Raw genomic sequence first — 24074 nt, 5'->3', positions numbered from 1 at the left:
TGTCTGGGGTTTCAAGGGGTAGGAGCAGGACAGGACGATGGGGATGGACACAGGCAGGCGGGTGCCACCGGCCTGAGCCCCAAGGGGGGGCAGCCTGGGGGGGTGCTCCTGGTGGTGGCATGAGGACAGCAGGAGGTGACAACGCACTGCAGCTGGCGCCAGCTGCCAAGGGTCACGCAAAAGACAGAAGCTGCTCACCGAGGATGTGGTATTTTATTAAGAAACAGTACAAAAACGTATAAATGTTTAAATTTCCACACTTCCGCTCATTTACCCCAAACACAAACGGGAAAGCTGGAGCTCTCACCCCAGGAGCCTGCACATTAAGCTGTGGGGAACGCGGGGCACTGCAGGGCACTTTGCTCCTTGTCTGCTAAGGGGTTCCCTAAGGGACCCGCAGCAGGGAAGCAGCAAACAAAACCTGCAATAAATACACACCTGGGCGCTGCGCCTGGCACGGGGGGGGGGGCGGGGGAACTGCCTGCTGAATGTGAGAGTAAAGAAATAGAAATCGGGCAGAGCTGGTGGGCACCAAGCCGCAGGCAGGCAGCAGGGGCAGGGCTCCCGCCCGCAGGGATGGGGCACCCCCGCTGAAAGCCCTGGAGGACGTCTCCACACGCAGCCTCCCTCGATCCTGGGCTTCGTTTATTCAGCCTAAACAAATCCCTGCATAGTCAGCTGCAGATTTACCTCCCGTTTCTGTGACCTCCTCCCTTGCTCATCCCCACAGGATCTGCTACGCCCTGCTTCCGATTTTGGATAATGGGAACTGTTTATAGCTGGCTACTGCAAGAAGAGGGAAGTAGATGTCTAATCAAAACTCAGACGGCTCAGTTAGCACCAAGTCACCTCCTCAAACAGGAGAAACAAGGCACAGACAAGGCACGCTGGTCTTAGAAGAATGAAATGTGTCCCAGGGAGCAGTCCTGGATCAGGGCTTGGGGGGAGGGAGGGAGGGAACCACGAAGCGCAGGGAGCCTGCTCTCTGCAAGGGGCCCAAGGGTGCCAGGGCTGGGCTGCTGCATGTGCCCTCACTGCCCTCGGGGCTGCAGTGGGACAGAAATCGCACTGACCTTTTCAGCCAAGTCAAAAGGGGAAAGAATTCATTTCAGACCACAGCTTCTGCATCAGCATCGCCGGGAAATCATCTGGGACTCTCCTGCCTGCCCAAGCACGCAGCTGATCCCCGCTCGCAGAGGACGGGAAGTTGGGCTGGAAGCGGGGGCAGCAGGATCTTGGTGCTCCACACTGACAGCACAGACTTAAAGAGCAGGGCCCTGCTTAGCCTTGAACCGCATCGACTCCTGTGCTCGCCCATCCACGGCCTGCTGGGAGGTGCCTGGACTCAGATGGCGTGGGCGACAAAAGCCCTGACACGGCGAAGTCCAGCCCTGACTTCAGTGGGAGGGTGCGAGAGGAGAGGTTATTTACCCGCCCAGAAGCTGCCACTTAATCTCGCCAGTAACAACAGACCCACACGGCCACATCTGACAAGAAAACTGCTGTTCTCTGCCTAAAAATCTCAAATCCTTTCTGTGCAACAGCAGAGGATACAGACGAGTTTAAATTCTTTCTAAATGCTGGGCATAGATCAAATACTCCTCGGTCTTTGTTCAGGCCCCGTGTGCGAGGACTTCTAAAAATAAAATTAACGTGCGATTTCCCCCCGCAAGGCGAAGCATTAAGAACACTGTCAGCTTTATTTGCTCCAGTTCTGTAAATGAAATCCAATTACCGTGAATGCCACAGACTTTTTTTCTTCTCTTCTGAAGGGGAAGTTTGTTTCCCAGCTGAAGGGACTTTTTGGCAAAACTGGCCCTTTTCAGGGGAAGCATGGAAATACACGAGAATCAAAGTGCTATCAAAGGCACAACACAGCATTTGTACTACAGCTGCCTTCAGCTGTAGAGCTCTTCAAATTTACAAATAATGAGACTAACTTCAGGCAAAACGGAGAAGCCAAAGTTGACAGTGTCCCTTTACATCCAGTAATGTTTCTGGGAACAACATATTAGAAGAATCTGTCTGGATTTGCTTTGATACCGCCTTGAACCCTCCAACAGAGACTTTTCAGTTCATCAAATGGACCCAAATTTTGGACATTCTCGGGAACAAAAGAAAATAACTTAATACAAGCTTGAAGTCAGCAAGGGAATGCTGACTTCACAGAGTGTAAGTCAACAGCCAGGAACCAAGTCTCTCCAAACATTCATTCATAAAAAATAATTATTAAAGCCTTCTTCAAAACATCTTTTGGAAAAAGATAAAAAGTCTTAGTTATAAATATAGCTACACTGGTTATAAATAAATGCACTTAGATTCTCAAAACCCAGCAAGTCTCATGAAGCCTTTACAATAACAGTATCATAAACCTTTCTCTCCTAAAACCTGTCACTGAACCCGAGTGGTCAAACACTGCCAAACGTTGCCGGATACGTGATTTTGGCAGACCTGACCTCCCTTTGAGGCCAAAGCTTGAATAAATCGCAGGGCGCTGGACACGAGCACTCCAGGAACGAAGCTCTTCTCTAGTGCCTCAGCACAAGAGTTTCTGCGTGGGACGGGGGGAGCGCCAGCCGTTAAAGCACGGCAAAGCTTCACGAACCGTTTGCTGCCTGCATGGGGTCCCGCACAAACAAGGCCACGGCACTTCGGCCACGAGCTGACACCCGAGGCACCGCCATCAACGAGAGCCAAGCGCTCTGCGGCAGGAGCACACTGCCCCGGAGAGTGATTTTATGATGAAAAGCAGGTTTTTTTTACGGTAACAAATGCGGCCCGTGACCGTAAGTTCATGCCTTTACGAACTCTTAAGTTTGTTACATCTCAAACATCCTGATATGGGTTGATCTGTCAGCAAAGAAATGTGAACATTGGCAGTATCTGAACCAACAGCAAACAGTTATCTGGACACGCTTGGAAGTAACGGGGGAAAAAAGCAATGCAAGGACCACGAAATTGAACGATTACCTCAAACACTGCCAATTGTTACAAAACTAGGACATGGAACTTAAGAAAAAACAAACACACAAACCAATAAACTGTGGGCCGAGACAGCTATGAATTCTTATCTTGCAAGAAGGCAATTTCAGAAAGCAGGCCAGCTGCTGGGCCTTGGAGCCGGGAGTCGCTCCTCGCCTGTACAACCTTCTGCAGCCAAGAGAACACCAGGCATGTGGTATTTTGCTAAACTTCACTTCTTTTGCTTGTGACTGCCGAGGGAGAAAAAGCTTTCATTATCAATTGCCATGCGATTATTCAGGGCCCTTCCAATCAATTTCCACACTGTCTTGAAACACATAATCCACAAGCCTGCAAAGAGGAAAGCATTTAGCTATCCTCTTTAATAAACAGGCTTGCAGAGTAAAAAAATACGAACATTTCAGTAACGAGATCAGCTGCTTGTTAAAAAAGGTTTTAGCATCTTTAAAAATAAAAACTGTTTAGTAAAAAAGTGACATATGTATCTTCAGAGGCAAACTGGCTCACAAGCTGTCTTACAGCAAGAGCTGAACGTATAGTTTTGCATCTATAATCAGTCAGCGCTACTCTTCAGCACAGAAGTGTCAAACAGAAGAGTTGACTAAATTTCATAAAATTGAGCAGGATTTTTCTGTGATCCCTTTGGGTGGTTGAAGGTTCTGATGTAGAGCTCCGCCGAACTTTTCCGCAGTCCAAAGAAGGCAAAATGTAACATTCCCTGCTATCTTGAAATGCTCCAGCTGACACACGGTCAGCCTGGCCTTTGCTCTTGCATTGAAGATTGCCTCTGTGAACTAAATGCAGACTTTTGGAACAAAACATGTAATTGTTCAATGCCAATTCATTTCCTAGCTAAAGTGGGGAAATCCCCTCCCGCACATTAGAATATTGTAAATAAAAATGTATCACTCCAAGAAATTGTTTTTTTTATCTGAAGGTCCAGATCTGGTCACTCAGCTTCAGAGAGGGGAGCGAACACCTCGGGTTATTGCATGAAGTCTGTTTTCAGAGCTGCAACTGCCTGGCAGCTGAGAGCTAATACCAGCTACTTTGGCACTGAGGTATTTCTTTTCCACTCCCAACAATGCAGGTATTAACATCACAAAATAAGCCTTCAGGTCACTTGCTGGCTAAAATTTGTAAAAGCTTTCAATCTTTCAAGGTCAAGCTTTGAAAGCACCTTTTGGCACTGTGCTGAAAGCAGAGTTATGTTGTGAGCTGCTGTAGAAGTTTCTATCCCTGGTGACGGGACCATTCAGGCAGCCCCATCGCACCATTTTCCAGTTGTGCAGTGGCTCTGACAACAGCCCTCTGCTCTCAACGCTGTTTGCCAACAGCACCTTATTAAAAAAAAAAAGTGTTATTTTCCTTTACAAAAGCAGGTCAATAACCCAGGATTAGGAGGTTACAGTTTCCACAGTGATATCAGCTGGCTGATCCATTTCCATCATGGGCAATGCAGACCCCTCGATGTCTTCCGAGGTTACCACAACTGTGTCTACCTCGGCGACCTCTTCGAGCACTGCTACCTCAGCTCCGTTGGGCTGCTGCCTCACCATGGCTGCTAGCTTCAGCCGGTACTGCTCCGCTTCCTGCTCTTTCTTTATGAGCTGGCTGCGATATTCCTGAGCTTTCCGGTTCGCCTCTTGCAGCTGCTGCTGTAGCACTTCCCTTTCATCGCTGTCCTACAGAAAACAAAAGTCGAGAGCCCATGACGGAGGCCCAACCTGCGACAGGAAGGTCACCACAAGGAAACAGGGTGTGCCACTACTAGAACAGTTACGTGTTACAAAAGCAAAATGCTCTATGGCAGCGCTAGTAACATGCTTGAACCGAGCTCTGTTCCACTGGCTTGTTTGTCACAGGTTACCAGAATCAACTGGGACAAAGGAAGGCACAAAGTGGCTGGCAAGTTTCCCCGACATGTGCAGGGAGGCAAGCTGGTTAAGGTACACATCATCTCACCAGGATGAATTTCAAAGGCTGGAAAGCAAGCGTAAGCAGGAAGTGAGAAAGAAAAATAGAGCGCTATTTGTGCTGAAAAGTTTTGAGGCAATCAAGAAAACTGTTCTTCCCCAAGACAGTCATTCCTGCTGCGTGTATGAAGAGCTGAGATTTGGTTTACGCCCAGCCTACATGTTGTACTTCTAGAGGAAATCCTAAATAATCTCAGTCAACTACCGCGATTCACGTAAAAACTCCGAGCTATTGCTTTGACATAGGCAAAACTGCAACAAATGATTTATCTGGCTCTTCTTCCGCAGGTAGCAGGAAAACTTGACTGAGTAATGCTCAGCTCAACCGCCTGCACGTTCATGCTAACGCAGGAGCATGTGCAGGCAGAGCAGGGAACCACCACGCAGGGTTCATTACAGTAATATACTCTGGCTCAGCTGAGCAGGGCACAGCTAATTTCCACTCTGATGGCTCTGGCAAACCGGGAGCCCAACATTCTTAGCATAGTACAGAACCATTCATGAGACAACAGCAGTTACGAGAAGGAATATCTACCTTGCTTTCCTCCAAGTCATTTACATTTTGTTCCACTTTTTGCTTCTTGGCCAGCGGCTCTTCCTCCTCTTCTGCGTCATCTCCATCTTCAATAATAGTCTCTTCTGCAACCTGACCAGCAGGTACAGTTAAAACTGAAAAATTGAAAGGTGACAAATTATGCAGTGTGAGACATGCTTTTGCACAGATGTTTCCTGAAAGAAGTCACTGCATCAGAGCGGTTCTGAAGAAAAACCTGCGGATCAGCAATGCTGTAGTTTTTCTGGAGAGGAGAGGAAATCTGGAGCAGCTTTTCAGAAATACCTCTACCCAGTATTTCAGAGTCCCATTACCACAACAGGGCTGACAGAAGTCCAAGTCAGATTTGCGTCTCGGAACACATGGGAAGTAAAATTATCCTCTTGATTGTTCAGTAATGCAATTATTAGCCAGGACACTTGTAAGCAAGAGGAACAGAAAACTCTTCTCGAAAATTCCCTGTACGGACAGTCCCCCCGGCTAAGCTCAGAATCAGCTTTAAGCACATGCAATAGCTGCAAATACTCTGAAGAACAAACGTGTTTTAAATCTGCACGCATGAGTTTGGGAAGCCAGTAGAAAGAATTCATCCAACCAAGGAGGAGAAATGAACCATGTGAGCTACTGAAGGTAGCTCTACCTAAACAGTTCTTTCTTTGTCTGCCTTAGACTCAGAATGGGCTACAAGCCCATTTCCCAATTTGGAAAATAATTCTGAATAATTAACAGCTTTGGAAAATTGCTTTCCACTCACAAAGTCCATAAGCAGACAGAAATGATGTAACCTATCTCACACTGTATGCATGTCACAGGAGAGCTAATTTCCTAATCCTCTTTTTCCTGCACCAATATTAATCCAAATAATCAAGTATCCCTAGGACACGTTAAAAGAATTGTCAGTAGGAGACAAGGCTGATGAATTACATCCCTTGCGGAAATAAGAATCCACTAGAAGCGCTCTGGAGCTCTGCCCTGCATTACTGAACATGATTTAAATTTGCCTTGTAAAATTAATAGATTATATTGCCTTAGGCTATATAACTATAGTTATAGGAAGAAGAGGTACATTTAAGCTGATATTAATGTCCTAACGCTAACTCTGACATGAACAATGGAGTAATTCCCCAAGGTAACAGGTTGCAGTTTCAGCACCCAAGTGATTTACTCCCTGACTGGGAAACTGGCCACAAGATAGAAGAACCACCCTTCCTGGCTGCCAGAGACAACAGCTAACGTGGCACTTCTCACCCCACAGCTCTACGGTGAAGGTGTTGGGTTTTAACACAAAGATCAAAATATTAAAGTGCAGCAGCATGGATGTGCGTTAAACTGCAAACAAGCCGCTGGCAAGCTTTACCACTGACATCAGCCCCGCAAGCATTTTAACCCCTCCTGGAGCCCTGCAGTCAGGCGGGGATCTGTTTGTTATACCACACTGCTGACAAGCCAAACCACACAAACAGCCTTCCTCGCGCGGCTCAGTGAGGTTTACAGCCACCGGTGCTTGTTTCTTTTTGAAGTTAATCCTCAGCGCTGCCCTACAGCTTTCCAAGCTCGGCTCCTCCGTACCTTGCTGTCCATCTTCCATGGTGACAATGAACGGCTGGCTGAGGCTGCTGGTGGGGACGGCTGTCTGCAGCGTGCCCAGGGGAACTCCGTCCGTTACAATGGTGATGACGCGCTGCCCTCCGCTACCGACCACTTGCTGTATGGCAGAATCGACAGAATTTGCTTCCACTATTTCCTCTGTATTACCTTGAGAAATAAAGTGCATGCCAAAAAAAAAAAAAAAAAAAGTCAGCATTTCCTTCTCTCTTCCTTGAATTGAAACTGAAGCCTAGGAAAAAAGCTCAAGCACACAGCATGAGAATCCTGGAGCGGTTGCTTATGAAAAACAAATCTGGAAATATAGTAAGTCTTAAAGTGCGTGGGGGAGGGGGGGACCAAAACAAAACAAAAACAAAAAAAACACACTAGACTTCTGTAAAACAGTTTTTACAGAGAAAAACAGATTTTTTTTCCATAAATTAGTAAGATCAAAGCACTAGCATCCCAGCAAATTAACGAAGACTGGAGCTTGAGGCAGCTGTTAAGCAGAGCTGGCTCTGCCAAGCTTCCTTAGATGACCTTTCCCCCAACCCTAACAAAGACAAGCCACACACAAACCTCTTCATGCTGCAAGGGACCCCACCCCACAAGCACAGCTAGAGCAAGCAGCCGTAAGGAGGCTGCTAGGCTGGGCTGGGTGCCTGCAGACCTGTTCAGCTCTCTGGGACATTTACGGCTTGCACAAATAATCAGGATTGCAAACCCTGGGCTGCTTCCTGCTCCCAACACACACTGCAAGCACGGGAAAGAGAGGGTACCTGACCGCCACGCACTGCTGGGTACCAAAACGGAAAACTTTCAAGCACCAAAGGACAAGGAATCAGCCTCACAGCACCAACTGCTTAAAGTTAAATCACTCATCTCTAGACTCTAGGAAAAATGCTTAGCTTTGGGGAAAGAAATAAATTCCAAGGTGAAGGGATTATATAAACTTTAATTATCAAATTCCTACATGTTAAGTCAATTAAAGGTCAAACATTACGCTGTACAAACATAATAACAGATCATTTAGAACAAAAAGCAAACAGCACTTTCTGTATGAAAAAGTTACCAGAGCCTCAAGAAACTCAAAACATCGGTTGACTACCAAGATTTTATAGGGATGTGAAGCTGAGCAAGCTGGCAAACTGCAGACAAGGAAACATTTCAGACAATTTCCTTCTTAAACAAACATTTATCTACACTTATATATTAAAGTAAATTCATATTCTGAAGGGGTTTTCTTCTTTTTTCTCTTTAACTGATAAAGCAAGCCAAGAGCAACATATGTGATGTCAGGGCAAGGCTGGCTGCTTAATAAACACAGAGTTATTTCTATTACTAACAGTTGCTGGGTTTTGAATTAAGTTTGAAATGGGATTAGAAATAAATAAATAATCAACCCACTGCTTCACAAATGTTTATCATCATCTCTTATTTACCCTGAAAAAAAGCAAACTCACTTCCAGTTGCACACAGGTAACTTAAATTTCCTTCAGTTTCCTGGCAAGAGGCTCACTAGAATTGCACAAATTTGAATGGGCATCCAACTGGTCTCCCCTACCTGTAGCTCTGCTTGAGCTGGAAAGAGGGGCTGATGCTTCAGCGAGGGCTGCAAGCGTGGCAAGCACAGAGGTTGTTGAATTGGAAAACTGCACCGTAGATACGTGTGAGTCACCTGCTGGAGAAAGATGGGGAAAAACTGAAGAATTTTCAGGACCTGCTTTAGCTGAAGAAGAAATACAGCAGTCAGATTGCAACGTTTTTGTCACCCAGAGATCAAGACATCAAATGTGAAAGGGAAGCGGAACAGATCATTTGTCGTGAGAAGTGCCTTTCCTACTACTAACTGTAAAAAGGGCTTTGATATTTAGGACGGACCATGCTCACTCTGAATACTTTATGATAATTTTAATCCAATTTAAACAAGAATTTCATTAATTTATTATTTATTTTTGTAACAAAAGGAGCAGCAATGCGAACTGATTTGCTCCAGCATCACTGTAGGAGTTACAGAAAGGCAGACTGTCTGCTGGGCTACTTGGCATGCCGAGCTTCGATCTGGAGACGTGGATGTTTTTTCAAGATGTAGCCGTGCCGCCTGATGCCACTCACAGCAGTGCTGAGCTCTGACTGCTGTGATATTATGCAGGGTGGTTGCTATGTGCATAATTACTTGGCTTTGCACCTTATCATTGTAACTTTCAAAATTGCAAATCCTAAGGAATATATTGAGCTATATCAACTATGTCAACAGAGCCTTTTGATCAAATTCGGAAATTGGCTCAGTATATCCCTTTAGGTCGAGGTACTGAGCATATTTGTCCTTTTTTTCTCCGCTCTCAGGTCTAGTAATGAAAAGCACAAGGCTACTTAAATGGTGTATTGATTTCAATGCGATAAGCAAGTCTTCTCAATTCCAAAAACAATGTTTCTTCCTCCAATTGACCACAGTAATTCCTATTCAAAGCAGACTTAATAAGAATGGAACAGGAAACTGAGGTCAACGGGTGCAAACTCAGTATTTTATTTGCATGCATGTAACCCACAATTCCCCCCCGCCAAAAAAAAAAAAAAAAAAAGTGAGATCCTGTACCTCGCTGCCAGCATAGATTGTAAATACACGAAGGGAAGTTCACCTAAAGTTCCCCTGCCTTAACCCCTGCAGCCCATTTTCTCTTTCACTCACTGGCTCCTTGATTTTATGAAGGTTATCAAGTGATTTAGTTTCAAAGAACAATACTTCCAAACGGGATACGGGCTAGGCACATGAAAACGCTGTGGGGCTTAGTAAATATTTTCAGCAGCTTGTAATCAGATTTCTTCAGACTAGCTAAATATGCTTATTCCCATTTAAAAACCTTTTCAGTAACTGAAGGCATAAGGAATTTAAGAGAAGTGAGAGGAATTACTAGCTGTAAAGGGTTGTACGAGCGGGATTTTTGTTTTTTGTTGGTGTTGTGATCGTGCAGTCACTGACGCCCTCTCGTGGGCAGCGAGAAAAAAAACTCCTGACACGGCCTCGGGCTGGAGCACCTCAAAACCGTGTTTTCCCACTGCCCAGCCATTGATGCTGCTGGAAGTGTTACGGGGGGAATAACCCCGGGTACTTTAGCCAAGTCACACGCGGGCAATCAGTCACCGCTGTGATGTGGCACTGAAAAAGGCGAGGGCATTGGCCTCAGACGCCTACCGGGCTCCAAGACAGCGCGCAACACGGACTGGCAAGAGGATCACCTGGCACACAACCTTTCGAGGGGCCTTATGCCCCTTTGAGTTTAGGGAATAGCCTTCACCGAAGATGTTGTGTGCCAGTCACGTTGTGTTTTCCCCACAGATGTAACGTAACTCTTCTACTCATATTTCCCCTTCTAAATCAGGATTTGTCAGTGCCTTAAAGCTGTGAGCAGCACCGAAAGCTTTGAGATTAAGTCCAGTGTTGCTGAATTCACTGTGGCCAGAGAGGCAGAGAGGTCTGGGTGGGACTGCAGAATGTCATTATCCAAGATTTTAAAAGCACTCTAGTTAATAAGCAAACATTCATGCATGTGAACGGTCCCACTAACCAAAGAATTACTCACATGCAGAAGTGTTTGCAGGATGAGGCCAAATAGCTTCACAAAACTTGTATTTAGTAGCCTCCTTGCGACTGAAAAAAAACAATGGTTTGGATTTCCCCAAATACAGAAAATTAACTTTAGAGTTATTATGAAAATTGGAATTACACAAAAAAGAATTTGCACTCAGCCTTAAGTTAAAGTGTTCTCCCCACTAAGCTAGGGCTTACAGGACAATGAGGAACCTAATTATTCCCATCTAACACGCGGGGGGAGGGAATGGTGGAGAATGAGTAATATGCATATCCCACAGACCTGCTTACTGTGAAAAGACTTCTCACTGGTTCCTTACTCAACATTACGTATACCAAAATACCCATGCAACTCCTCTAGCCAACGAAGAACAAAGCAAACCATTCCCCAACAGCTCTCTAATGCTACAGATTTGGCGCAGGCAATAGTTTCCATTACTCGTCTGTTGCAATCATCCAAATCCCTTTTCCCAAGCTCTGGTGCTTTTAACAGACCCGGAGCAGACCCGCAGCTGAGCTCAGCAGAGCTTCACCACTTACAGTAGAACTACCCTTATTTACATCAGCTAGAAATTTGCTTTGCTGCCTTCAACAGGAAAAAAATACATATATTCTGGGGCTAGAAGCAGTAGTTTGGTGCAGCTGGCCGCGTTTCACCACTTTTCCTCTACTAAATGACCCTCTGCCCCCTACTGGTAAGCAGTCTGCTTCCCTATGAACCTCACAGACGAGAAGTTTTCTCAAGACTTTCCCATGCAAGGTCCCATAAAACCTCACCTGCGGTTGTTTTGGCATTTGCTGACGAGACGAGACTAGCAAGATTGAGAACTTCCCCTGGTGCAAGAATAAACGGTGAGGTGACAGTCACGGTGTTCGTGACAGGATGTGCTCTCTCTGGATGTGTGTTCACCTGGTTCTGCATTGCTTCCTAGGAAAGACGTTGGGGTTAAGGGTGTATTCCTCATGCCTTCTGTGGTAAACAGGAGTATTCGGCATCCTTGTAACATCTCAGAGGCAGATTATTTCTCTCTGCAGCACATCAGTGACACCAGTGCAGAAGCTATTACAAAACTGCCACCTAAATTGGCAGCTTACACTATTGTGGCACGTTATCATGCGAGATGCGTGCAATTCAAACCCTATCAGCCAATTTAGCCCTTGTAGGCACACACTGGTTGGTTGAGAAATAATAATAATTAAAAATTCTACCTCCTTATCTCCAGTTTTTTCTAACAGAAAATGATTCCATCAGATGCAACAGGATCCCTCTCCCCTTAGCGCAGATCTGCCTGAGGTAGACACCCAGATTCCCATCCAGATCAACAGGGAGAAATACACATTTCTGGAAAGTGAGTCATCCAGCCCATTTAGACTCCTATCTTGGGATATTATGATTCATCTCCCAGAGGTGATCATTTCATTGATTTCACACAAGGAGTCCATGAAGTCAGCACAAACAGATCCTGCGCTGGTGACATCTGAACCAAGAGCTGGCATTTGCCAAGCCACGTGTCCTGGTTTCAGCTAGGACAGAGTTAATTTTCCTCCTAGTGGCTGGTATGGTGCTGTGTTTTGGGTTTAGGATAAGAATAATGTTGACAACGCGCTGATGTTTTAACTTTTACTGAGCAGCGCTCAGCAATGTGAGCAGCGCTCACATTAAGTCAAGGACTTTTCAGCTTCTTGCGCCACCCTGCCGGTGAGTAGGCTGGGGTGGACAGCCCCCAAGGAGCTGGGAGGGAACAAAAGCAGGACAGCTGGCCCAAACTGGCCGAAGGGATATTCCATACCACGCGATGTCATGCTGAACAGCTAATGTGGGGTGGCTGGACAGGGGTCGGGGGGACCACTGGGATGGGATGGGCATCGGTCAGCGGGTGGTGAGCAGTTGCATTGTGCATCACTTGCTTTGTACATATAATTATTACTGTTATTTCTCTTCCTTTTCTGTCCTACTAAACCATCTTTATCTCAACCCACGAGCTTTTACTTTTTTTCCCCGATTCTCTCCCCCATCCCACTGGGAGGGGAGCGAACAGCTACATGGTGCTGAACTGCCTGCCGGGTTAAAACACACCACCACATGAGGCTGCCACACTATAAAAGTTACCTTAGCACTTATGGTCTGAGCATCAGAGAGAGTTTCCATAAGAAACATCTGTTCTAGTTTTTCCAGCAGTTGTGGGTCACAGAATTACCAGCAAGTTTCTCCTTTCCCAGCCTACCTGTAGTATTACCAGAGTCTCTGGATTGTTCTTGTCCAAAGCAATATCAAAAGCTGACTTATCAAACTTGCTGAAAGCGTGGACGTCGGCTCCATATTTGATGAGCAACTCTACAACGTCTCGGTGGTTATGCTCTGTTGCCCAGTGTAAAGCAGTCATTTTCAGCATGTCCTTGGCATTTACATCGGCTCCATTCTAAAAGAGAGAGATGTTACTTGTCAGCACGCTGTCTTTTCTCAATACAGAGCATCAGTGAGCAGATGTAACAGACCCCTGTCAAAGAGCTCGGTTGTACTCTTCTGATTTTAACCTCAGCCACTCTCATCTGGATTATTCACCAAATAGCTGCTAAAACAAAACTCTGACATGGTCGTTAAGTTCTGACAGCACCGCTTTAACTTCAGCATTCACAGGATGTTTCCTTCTCTCCTGCAGGAGATATTTTACTGTGTCTTAAAGGTGGTACCTGTGCCAGCATTTAAACAGGGACATCAACACTTAGATTCCCAGGCCATTTGTCTAAATGCCTGAAGGTTATACCTGATTTACTGTACTTACCCTAATTAACAATTCTACAATATGAGTGTGCCCATCAGCTGCAGCCATGTGTAGCGGAGTCCGGTCCACTTTTGTTCGGGCATCTCTGCTAACACCAGCTCGAAGCAGCACCTCTGCTGTTGAATAGTGGCCGTACTGGGCAGCAAGGTGAAGAGGTGACGTCCCAAGCTGCACGTTAATTTGGGAGAGTTACTGTTGGTGCACAGCAAGAGAGGGCAGGCAAAGCAATCACCGCACGCATGTCCAGCAGTAATGAGAATGACAAAGCTTCCAGAAGAAATTAATCTTTTTTTTCTCCATTCAGAAATAGGGGGCTGCACACCCAAAACATTTTTATGACAAACATTAAGTGTTTTAAAGATCTTTATGTTATCTGGTAACTTGAAAGTCAAACAGGCTTTTACTTTCTCCACTGTGCCATTCGTTTATCATGGAACATCAGACTGCTTCTTTTCAGAAGTAAAGCAGAACAGCTCTGCTTTTTCTCTATCACCACAGATAATTTTACCACCCTTTCGAAAAGGTCAGTGTTAGAATACTACTAGGCTTCGCTTCCTCTCAACACAGGTAATTCCTTCATCTTGCAAAGTTATGGATGAACAGATTGATGCGCTAGGGTACTGGCGATGGAAAATAGTTATTGACGACATATCAGTTATGATCTGGTTCCCTGTTTATCCAATTGTTACCCTTCAGCTTCATTAAACCTTTTATTTCCTTTCCAACCCAGGATGGGCTGGTTTTAGTTTTTCTGTTTGTTTGTTGAAGGGAAGAAAACAAAACCAAAGATTACTTTCTTGACTGGCAAAGTTGAGCTAATTAAATACAGCACACTTAAAGAAACTTCTTACTACTGAGAGGTTTATCAATTCTTCCAATTCAATTTTATTCATTATTTATCTCAGCTGTTGGAAATTGCACTTCTTAAAGCATCAAAATCCACAGACATTGTGATCTGAAACGGTACAGTACTTAAGACTGTGCTGTTGTGTCTCAGGAAGAGATCAATCTTTACGCAAACGTGAATTTATCTTTGCCTGTCGAAGGTCATGGTTTTTCAAGCGCTTCATCAGGAATCTGCTCTGCCACAGAAATCCAGAGCTGAGTTATCTGCCAATCCAGACTCTCTATTTTACTGGGTTACAGGGTTGTTTTTACTTATTTTACTGGGTTATAAGATTATTTTATTTTACCGCTCCCATTTCCATTCCTATCCTTCAGCACCAAAGAGTAGACGCGCAACGCATTTCACAAAGAAAGCCAACGTCTGCATCCCTCCAACATACCCAGTCAGTGGTGAAAGGAGCGCCATTTGCCATCAACGTTCGCACTTCGTCATCTTCGCCTTTGCGAGCTGCTTCTAGCAACCTCTTCCCTAGGTCCACTAAGGACATCTTTATACATGGGAACAAGTATTTGCTGAAAGCTGCTTTAAAAGGTGGGAGCAAGAAATGGAAAACAAATGAAGAAACAAAAGACATTGAGGCACAGACATAAAAACCCAGTACAGCTAAGGTCTGGCTGGCTCGCTAGCAGACACACAGAACTAGGCCCAACCCCATAAAGAACCAGGCAAAAGTATCTATCAGTTTTCAGTTCCATGCCTCAAACATCAAGGGAAGCAACAGAGTCTCAGGCTGCCGGCAGACCAGACCTTACAAGGCTCCTGCAAAATCCCACTTACCTCAACAGCACCTTGTACAGACACAAAGCCTTGCCCATGTGGATCCCGTTTCACAAGCAGAACCTATAAAAGCGACAGCTAAGCAGTTCGCATTTTTTGCACAACATCACTTTGATTTTCAAAGTACTTTAATCTCCAAGACTCTGACCCCAGCACTTGGGGCTAAGCGTGGGGGAACTGCCCCCGCTCTCTGCCAGGAGAGAATAAAACAAACCTTGGTGACTCCAGCGACTTGGTCAAGGTCATGAAAGGAGCAGAGCTCAAAAGCTCCCAGTCCCGCCGTCAGCCTACCAGACAAGTGTCTCTATTTATTCCAAACTACATTCGACATACCATGTTTGTGGCAGTGAACTACAGCATTTTTCTCCACAATAGGGTTACGCTGGTCGCCAGTCCTATGAAAGGCTGACTTTAAAGCCAATCCACTAACTCTTGTACATCATTCATGTAGTGACTACAAATGCCTGTCTGTGCAGCTGTGTGCCACGCAGTGCAACAGTGACTCCAACAGCACTGAAGCCCGTAAATGATGTTTTTAATTTCCTTCAATTGCAATCCTCTGAAATAGTTGGAAGGCTCTAAAAGAGGGTCTTTCTTGAATGAAGAATTCAAGAGAAATGCCCCGCGCTTTCCTCAGTGACGCACTACATACAGACAGCCGTCAGTAAAACAAGCCCCCGAAAGTAAAGCTGAACAGCAAGCCCTAAACCTCATCGGGCGACGCTGTTTATTAACTTCTCTCTCCAAAAACACATCTCACTTTGTAAGATTATTTTAAACTTGCAGCTCTTTCTAAGCGTGCGGTTATTATGAGCAACACTCGAGTCTTGGAAGTCAGGAACCAAGCGATGCTTAGTTCACCGTCACGAAGACACTTCTAGGAGCATGAGCTTGAGGAAAAAAAAAATAATAATAAAAAAACCTAGTCGCTCCTACAACATGTGTGAAAGGAAAGGGCTCCTTTGGACCTGTCCCCTACCGCTGCACAGTGCCAGCACCCAGCTCGGACACCGCTGCGGCTCCGCGTGAGGAAGATCCCCAGCGGGGATGAGCCCCGGACTCGGGACTTACTTGCGCAGCGTGCTCTGGACCTGTGATGCATTCAGGACGTCTGTGTTTGACCTCCACAACCCCCTGCCCTTTAGCAACTTCCCAGTTTGCTTTTCTCTGACTCCTCGTGGGACAGACACTATTTTTACAGCGCTCCTGCTTGTTGCCCGCGTCGAGAACACTCGCGTTCAACTTTCCAGGCATCAGTAGTTCCACCGCACTCTGCGTGTGCTAGGGCTACTGCCAGCTCACGCATTTACGAGGCTGGAGTTTACCATTCTGTGCGCGTTTGGAAAAGAAAGGAGAAACTGGGTCGCTAACAAAACCCCACCGGTTTCTCCCCTCGCATTAAACGGAACCCCCGTCCCGTCAATTCTCAGAGTCCCCTCCGCACGCCCCCGCTCTCCGCCCCGCCCGATGCTCCAAGGACGTTACCACCGCCGCTTTTTTATCTTCCGAAGCCCCCCGCGGCACTCCCGGCCGGGCAGCCGCTGACAGGCCCCCGCCCCCCCCCAGGAGCACGGCAAGCAGCGCGCTCCGCCCGCCCCCCGGCCCGGCGGCGCCCCCCCGGGGACACCCCCACCCCGTCCGAGGGGTCCGAGCCCCCCGGGCCTCGGCGGGGACCCCGCTTCCCACCCCCAGCCCCCTCCCAGAGCGCAACGCCCCGCCAGGATCCCCTCTGGGGCCACCTCCCCTCTAAGCCCCCCCCCCCCCAGGACACCCCGATACCGACCCCGTGCCTCGCCCCCCCCCCGGCCACGCGCACGCACGACGCACGCGCGCCAGCAGCCCCCGGCCCCACTCACGCTCCGGCTCGGGCCCCCCCCCCGGGCGCTCGGCTGTTCCCGCACGCAGCACCGCCCCCCTCCTCTCCCGCCCCCCTCCTGGCTCTTCCCGCCCCTCCCGCCGCAGCCACACAAAATGGCCGACGCGGAGGCGAAGCAGCGGAGGGATACGGTGCCCAACGACCAGAGTCCGTGGAGGGAGAGGGAGGGCGAGCAGGGTGGGCTAAGGCCGTTCCTCCTCCTCCTCCTCCTCGTCCTCCTCCTCGTCCTCACAAGGGCCGGGAGGGAGGGTGGCGAAGTGCCGAGTGGCGGGGGAGCCCGAGAGGGGACTATTTTCTCTAGCGAAGGTATTGCAGTTGCCGAAGGCGGAGGAATACGCGCCCCGCAGGTAGTTCCGGCAGAGGCGTTTGGGCGCCAACTATAAAAGGGCGGCAGCGGCGCCCGGAGGCTGTGGCGCCTCCCTGAGGTGGCGGCGGTGGGTGCGTGGGCGGCACCTCGGCGTGAGGCTGGGTCTCCGGCCTCTGGATGTGGCTGTCCCTGTGAATACTCTGTATTGTGCGCGCACGTTTTCTCTGAGTGCCCTTCTGTCTCCGAGATGGCTTCCACCCGCAGAAGGGAGCCCTGTGCCCTACTCTAGCGATGTACCACCATCAGCTGCCTCCGATGCACTTTGATTACCTCTTTGGGGGTGGGCGTGAAGCACTGCAGTCTGCTCCAGGGCGCTGCTGGGGCCTTGTTTGGGCTTCCTGCGCATGTATGTCTGCAATAGCCTGTACTTAATTGATTTCACAGAATCATTTAGGTTGGAAAAGACCTCCAAGATCACCCAGTCCAACCTCTGACCTAACACTAACAAGTCCTCCACTAAACTGTATCACTAAGCTGTACATCTAAATGTCTTTTAAATACCTCCAGGGATGGTGACGCGACCACTTCCCTGGGCAGCCCGTTCCAATGCCTACCAACCCTTTCAGCAAAGAAGTTTTTCCTAATATCCAACCTGAACCTCCCCTGACGACTCATTCCTTTTAACCAGGGCCACCCCACACCTCGGGGGGGGGCTGCTCTGTCAGGCCTGTGCAGAGGACGGGCAGGGGCGGCCGCTCCCAAGGGAACGTTTCTCTGCTGTGCCACGGCGAAGTATGGCAATGACAACGTTTAAATAATAACGAGAACATCACACACGTGCGCTTCCTGCTAGAGGCAGCCGCATTGCACCCAAACAAAACGCGTGTTGCATGTGCCATTTGTGAACGCCAGGAGAGGCAAAAACTCGTCTCTTTTCAAAGAGTGGTAATAAAAGGGAAAGTAAGTTATCGATGGGGACAGGTTGCCAGCTGGTGCGAGGCCCGGGAGCCGTGTCCCTGTCAGCAGGGCGATGGCTGGCTGGAGCCCGTTCCGGCACGGCTGTCACCAGCCTGGCTGTGACACAGCCCTGCCTGGCTGCAGGCTCAGGCGGCCAGGAACTAAAGGGGGTTTGGTCTCCAGAGGAGGCGGAATGATTTTTTACCACCATAATCAGCCAGTTCAAAGCTGTCCCTATCAACATTTACCAGCGGTGCGTCCCCATTCTCCCTGCCTGGTGTTTTGTGCAAGGCTCAGCACTCCCATCCACTCTAAGCAGCATTTTTCATCTGCTTTGCACTTGTGTCCGTTCCTGTCTATGTTTCCAGATTTAGCAAAATGTTATGTGTTACCTGAATTAATGATTTACAGTTTAAGTGTCTGAATACTGGAGGTGATCTGGAAATGTAATGAATTAAAAAGGCTTCAGGAGGAAAAAGCCTTAAGGAACAGAGGGCACTGATGGGAACAAACCAGGGGAGCTGCTCAAATGTGAAAAAAGAGAGAGACTGGAGTCCAGGGTAAAACTAAAGTAATCCATTAGGTTACAAATCTATATTTTCTGCACTTAAACTCCCCAAATTTATATTTTCTGCACTTAAACTCCCCAAATAACAGCCAGGATGGGGCGAGCAATCCACAGCATTTGCAAAGATGCTTTGTTTTATGCTTCCCCATTTCTGTGAAACAGAGAAAAGAAAGATGATTTTATGTAGAGCTGTAGAAAAAGCTAAAATCTTTTGTTCTGAGAGGCTAAGGAATGCCAGGCATTTAAAGGCACAGCAAAAGCACCGTGTCTGAAAATGCCCCGCTTGGTTCCTGCCATGAACTGCTGGATTGGAAAGGATCAAACCCTGATGCAACACTCACACAAGAGGACATTCAGCCTTTATTAACGGTTGTTAAAGGCAGCATAGTAAAGCAGCAGTGACAGATTGCCAGGTACAGCAACTGTTTACAGTCTGGGGCCTTGGGGTAAACCAGGGCACTTTGAAATACTGAAAACCAAAACAAAATATACTTCCGTGGGGGTAATCAAGGGCAAGTGGTGGGTGAGTACAGCAGGTAGAGGTCAGAAAACATCAGCTTGTGAAGGCAAATCAGGTGTTACCTGTCTTGTACTTTTTATTTGGGTATATTTCTTTCAGATGGATGTAAGACACAAACTGGGCGTTACAGAAGGCTGGACACAAACGCCAGGTCTCGCGTGGGAGCTGGTCGCTGCACCAGACTCGCTTGGTACAGCGTGGATGCTGCCGGGGCTAGAGGTGAAATGCTCCCTGCTTTTGGTTGCTACCAGCCTTGACCCCGCTGTGCTGTGCACCACGGCCGTCTTCACTCAAACTCGGCGCCCCAGTAGGGGTTATCAGGGACACACAGGCACTTGCTTATCCGCCCCATGGTTACCGAGTACGTGGGCTTGAGCAGGACAGCTCGGTGGGGAACATAAGCGCACATTTCTGGGCAGTCTTACGGGTTTTGAAGACGCGGTGCCACGTCCTGGAGAAATTCCAGGAGTTCCTCCTCGCTGCTGTTTTGGTCTTGGGATGATCGTATGGGAGAGCCATGTGATTTTGATGTTTGTTTGCTGTATTTAGCGGGTTTCTCTCTCTTCTTGGCGCCTGTTCAAGGTGTGCTGAGCACACAGCCGCCAAGCCTGCCTCTCCACCAGGGTGTGCCCTCCCTGCAGCGGTCACAGCGGGGTTTCAGCTGCTTGGGCTGCGAGATGGTCCTGGCCAGCACCCACACGTCTTCCTGCTCACCGACGCGTGCCCCTAAACGCCTGGTCCAAAACCAGAGTGTCCAAAAGCTGTTAGCCAGCTCACAGCCTGGCCCATGCCAGCACCCACGGGTCACACATTGGAGCGGGGCTGAGGAGGCCTTTTGCCGAGAGAAAATGGGGCTTAGTCAAAGTCCAGGTATTTGAGGGAAACTGGTACATCTTGCTGACATTTCATTTAGGAGAAAGAATAACCGCTGTAGTGGAGCAACCCCACACTGGTGAATGTTCTGCCGCACACTCCTTAGAGAGGGATGTTCCCATTCTCAGTTTGAAAGGACTTTTCCATTGCACTCATATATACATGGACGTGTGTGCCTGTGCACAAATCTAGAAATCGATGATGACTGAAAGTTGAAAGAAAATATTTTGGGCCAGCCTAAAGAATAAACTTACTTTTTCACAGATTCATTTCATAGGTGATTTCCAAAGCTTATGCTTTTCTTCAAGTTTGATTTTTTGGGGGGAGATGGTGTCAAAATAGTCAAATGTCCTGGGGAGACAGGAAAACTTGTTCCTACAAGCCCTCTTGCACCCACACGATATTGATGTAAACAGTTCTGCCAGGTGCAGGGGACCCAGAAATAGGCCTCTAATTTAGCATTCTTTCCAATTTCCAGCATCCAAAAAAAAAGAAAAAAAAAGTTTTGTCCAAGGCTACATGTTATTGTTTCAGTTATCGGCTCACAGGAAAGGCGTAAAACAATTTAATGGCAAATTACTGAAAGAACTCAATTCCAGTCTACCTGGGTTTTTAAGTGTCTGCAGGACTGTGTATGTTTTTAAATAATGTTATTTTAAATACCTCTCCTGTGGTTTTCACAGCTTGGAGCACAGAAATCAAACAGCTTTGCGCGGGGGAGTTTACATTTTTCACCTCTGCCAGCAGGATGGGTAATTCCTGGGAGTGACAGGAGACTTGCTCTCCATTTTCATAATGGAGAGCATGATTTTGCCAGTATTTGCCTCTTTTTGGTGCCTTTTCAGCGCTCAGGCTGACTCTGGCCACCTGCCCCTGAACTCTTAAGACAATTTTGGGATGTTCCACATCACTGGTTCATCAGGATCCACTACAATTTCACAAAATGCCCCGTGGAACCACATCAAACCCCAAAAGCACAACCAAAGAGACAGAGCTCTCATGTTAGCTCTCCCAGGAAACAATCTTGGAAAAAAAACATGCGTAAAAGCCGAAGTGATTCAGGATGTGTGATTTTTTTTTTCCCCCCCACTTCAAGATGGCACTGAGAAATAAACCTGGGCCCACGGAGGAGGCGTGTGAAAGCTGACCCCAAAGACGACCCGGCATTAGGGCCAGGCTCCTGCTGGAAGCCACGCAGCGGTTCCTGCTTGCCCCAGGCTCACTCCGCTGCGATGCTTTCCGAAGGCAGAAGTGGAGTGAGGAGGCACAAGGCGAGGCTGGAGCTTGGCAGAGAGGGTGCCACCACCCGCCAGCAGGGCCGGGGCGAGCTGTGGGGTTCGACAGCAACGCTGAAAAGCGCCCAGAGACAAAAAAAACGACACCGTACAGAACCAACAAAACCAAACCCTGGCATGCCTAGCGGGGAGGAGGGCGGGGGGGAGAGGGGAGGACGTCAGATGAGGTCGAAATCGAAGGAGCTGATGCTGGCGATGGGTGCTCTCCAGAAGTTGAAGCTGTTGAAGGGCAGCAGGCTGTCCTCCTCGGCGGAGCCGCCCTGGGCAGCTGCGTCCCGCGGCCCCGGGAGCTTGGCCAGCCCGCCGCGGGGCGGGTAGAGGGGCCCCTCGCCCAGCCCCAGCCCCTCCAGCTCTGCCAGCTCCAGCCGCGGGATCGGCATCCTCCAGTAGATGAAGGAGTCGTACTGGTTGCTGATGGTGTCCAGCATCGTCAGGCTGCAAAGGGGGGAGAGGAGGAGGAACGCCCTGGGTCGGCTGCCCCAAAGCCGCCAACGCTCTCGGGCGTTGTGGTGTCGGCCAAATCCCACCCCAAAATCAAGCGGATGGGGAGGGGAGCCCGTCCTAAGCATAGGAATTCCCAAGGGAATCCCCCACCTGACACGTCGGGTGCTTTGGCAAGGGGGGGGGGGGGGGCAGGAAAAAAAGCAGATCGGTGTGGGGCAAGGAGGGGCTGCCCCCCCCCACATCCACTCCAGCAGCGGGGATAGGAGCCGGGACCCAGGAGAACCCCTTTCTGACAAAAGGGTCTCGCCCCTTCCCCGTGCACAAAGCCGAAGGCATCGCTGTACCCCGGGGGTGCGCAGCCAAACCCCCCCCAAAGGGTTCAAATCGACTGTCTGACCTGAAAGAGCCTCCTCCTCCCGCCGCTGCTCCCGTTTTATGTCCCGAATCCTGAAGGATGACTCAGGCGTACCTTGAACCCGGCCCCCCCCCGGCCCAGCCCTGCAGCAGGGGGGGACTGCCGGCTAAATTTAAGCTCCCCCATCGAACTCAGAGGCTATGAAAGGCTCCTGTGTCACCCCCGGGGAAAGCGAGCTGCAGCGGTTTTAAATAGCCTCCTCCTCAGCGGGAACATCTCCGGGTGCCTTCTGCCCCGCGTTATTTTGCAGTGACAGCAGCACCGCGGACAACGGGCTTAAAGCCCCAAAGGGAGGTGACAGAAGAGCAACCAAAATCACAAATTCTGCTCTGAAAAAGGCAACGGATGCGAGATAAGCCCCCCCACAGCGTGTGTTGCCCAGAGAAGTAGGGTGGGTGGGCACACCGTGCTCAGCGCCGTCCTTCACCTAATCCCCGCTGCTCACCCCGACAATCCCGGGGCCCCCACCCGAGCCTTTCCAGCACCCCCAGCCCTTTGCTGCTGACCGTACCTGCGGAGGGAAGGAGGGCTGGAGGCCGGCAGCTCTTTGTGCCGACAGCCGCACTGCACTGCAGCGTCGCTTTTGTCTGCTGGCGCACCCGGGTCTGCAATGCAGCCCCTCGCAGCGCCCGCCGTGGGGGGGCCGTGGGCAGATGAGTCAGCAGCCCCCACCCGCGCTGGGACGGACGGACAGACAGGCGCGGAGGGGAGGACGCGGAGGCGGTGGCGGAGGCGCGGGAGGCGGCTGGGGATACGCTGGGCGTGCGGAGGGGAGAGGGCCCACCTGCCGTGGCCCAGCCTGCCTCACCCTACGGCCACCGGCTCCCGGCCTGGGGGGGCAGCGCCCCCGTTTCCAGCCCCCAGCCGTCCTGGCCGAGGTTCTGCGTACAAGGCAAGGGGGTGCCCAGCACCCCCAGAGCGAGGGCTGTGGGCTGGCAGCTCACAGGTGAGCGTGGGATGGGGGCCTGGGGGTGCCTGTGTCCCACACAGGGTTTTGCAGCGCTGCTGGTCGTGGCACAAGATGAAAAATGTCAGGTTTTTGTCCCAAACCGGACGGCAGGCTGGAAATTGTGTGCAAAAGGAGGCAAGCGGCCATTTGCACCGAACCCTGGCCCCCGTCCAGGGCGCGTCGGAGGGGCTGCTTCCAACCCAGCTGGGGGGCACCAGGAGTCCCAGCCCCTGCGGGACGTGGCTTTGGGGGCCGCGGAGGCAGCGGGGTCGTTGCGGCCCTTGGTGCTGCCGCGGCGGGCATTGCGCGAGTGGAAGAGCCCAGCGTGGAAGCGATGCGGTGGCACCGACGCCCGCGGCTGGGCCGGCCAGGGGGGCTTCCAGGGCTTTGCTCCCTCAAGGGGCATCCACAGATAAAGGGGGGCTCAAGGCTGGCAAACGTAACCCTGGGGTGCAGCGGGACCCCAAGACCCGCTCCCCGCTGCGCCCCCAGACCCACCGAGGCCCAGGACCCCCAGCCCTGACGGTGACCCCCAGCTGCACTGAGCCCCGCTGGGGGGACCCCCGGCTTTGCTGGGCGCTCCCAGTCCTGCCTGCACCCCCCCCCCCATCCAGCAGCATCCCCAGAGCCCCAGCACCCCCCCCAGCAGGACCTCCAGGGACCCCGAGGCACCGCTGAGCCCCACAAGCCCCCCCCCGGGGTCCCCCGCAGCTCTC

The 24074-nt window shown here is 49.7% G+C and overlaps 2 protein-coding genes across 12 annotated transcripts; both read right to left on the bottom strand.

Moving 5' to 3' along the window:
- Nucleotides 1-194: 194 nt before the first annotated feature.
- Nucleotides 195-17109, bottom strand: GABPB2 (GA binding protein transcription factor subunit beta 2). Of its 10 annotated transcripts, none has more exons than XM_066985956.1 (10): nt 17011-17109; nt 15155-16483; nt 14757-14896; nt 13471-13638; nt 12913-13107; nt 11465-11615; nt 8663-8800; nt 7081-7266; nt 5494-5627; nt 195-4667 (listed from the first exon to the last, which is right to left on the bottom strand). In XM_066985956.1, the coding sequence occupies exons 3-10, from the start codon at nt 14862-14864 to the stop codon at nt 4380-4382; spliced, it is 1368 nt and encodes a 455-aa protein (XP_066842057.1). In that variant the 5' UTR covers nt 14865-14896; nt 15155-16483; nt 17011-17109; the 3' UTR covers nt 195-4379. The 10 variants fall into 10 exon arrangements, with proteins under 10 accessions (XP_066842057.1, XP_066842058.1, XP_066842059.1 ...); XM_066985957.1 differs by having other exon boundaries at nt 15155-15217; nt 17011-17092; XM_066985958.1 differs by having other exon boundaries at nt 14757-14899; nt 15155-15217; nt 17011-17027.
- Nucleotides 17110-19204: 2095 nt separating this feature from the next.
- MLLT11 (MLLT11 transcription factor 7 cofactor) lies at nt 19205-23149 on the bottom strand. 2 transcript variants are annotated; one of them, XM_013201513.3, is made up of 2 exons: nt 22921-23149; nt 19205-21985 (listed from the first exon to the last, which is right to left on the bottom strand). In XM_013201513.3, exon 2 carries the CDS (start codon nt 21976-21978, stop codon nt 21709-21711), a length of 270 nt encoding a protein of 89 aa, XP_013056967.2. In that variant the 5' UTR covers nt 21979-21985; nt 22921-23149; the 3' UTR covers nt 19205-21708. The 2 variants fall into 2 exon arrangements, with proteins under 2 accessions (XP_013056967.2, XP_047910581.1); XM_048054624.2 differs by lacking the exon at nt 22921-23149 and adding an exon at nt 22392-22552.
- Nucleotides 23150-24074: the final 925 nt, after the last annotated feature.

The sequence above is a fragment of the Anser cygnoides genome, chromosome 33 (assembly GCF_040182565.1).
Source record: "Anser cygnoides isolate HZ-2024a breed goose chromosome 33, Taihu_goose_T2T_genome, whole genome shotgun sequence".
Lineage (NCBI taxonomy): Eukaryota > Metazoa > Chordata > Aves > Anseriformes > Anatidae > Anser > Anser cygnoides.
Note: the sequence above shows the minus strand (reverse complement) of the source record. Positions and strands in the feature narration are given on the sequence as shown.

Coding starts and splice junctions, on each gene's coding strand:
- GABPB2 (XM_066985955.1), bottom strand. CDS start 14,951: ATGTCTTTTGTTTCTTCATTTGTTTTCCATTTCTTGCTCCCACCTTTT. Junction 8,801..11,464: donor AAATGCCAAAACAACCGCAG/GTGAGGTTTTAT, acceptor AAAATTCTTCAG/TTTTTCCCCATCTTTCTCCA. Junction 4,668..5,493: donor ATGACTTGGAGGAAAGCAAG/GTAGATATTCCT, acceptor TGTTTTCTGTAG/GACAGCGATGAAAGGGAAGT.
- MLLT11 (XM_013201513.3), bottom strand. CDS start 21,978: ATGCTGGACACCATCAGCAACCAGTACGACTCCTTCATCTACTGGAGG.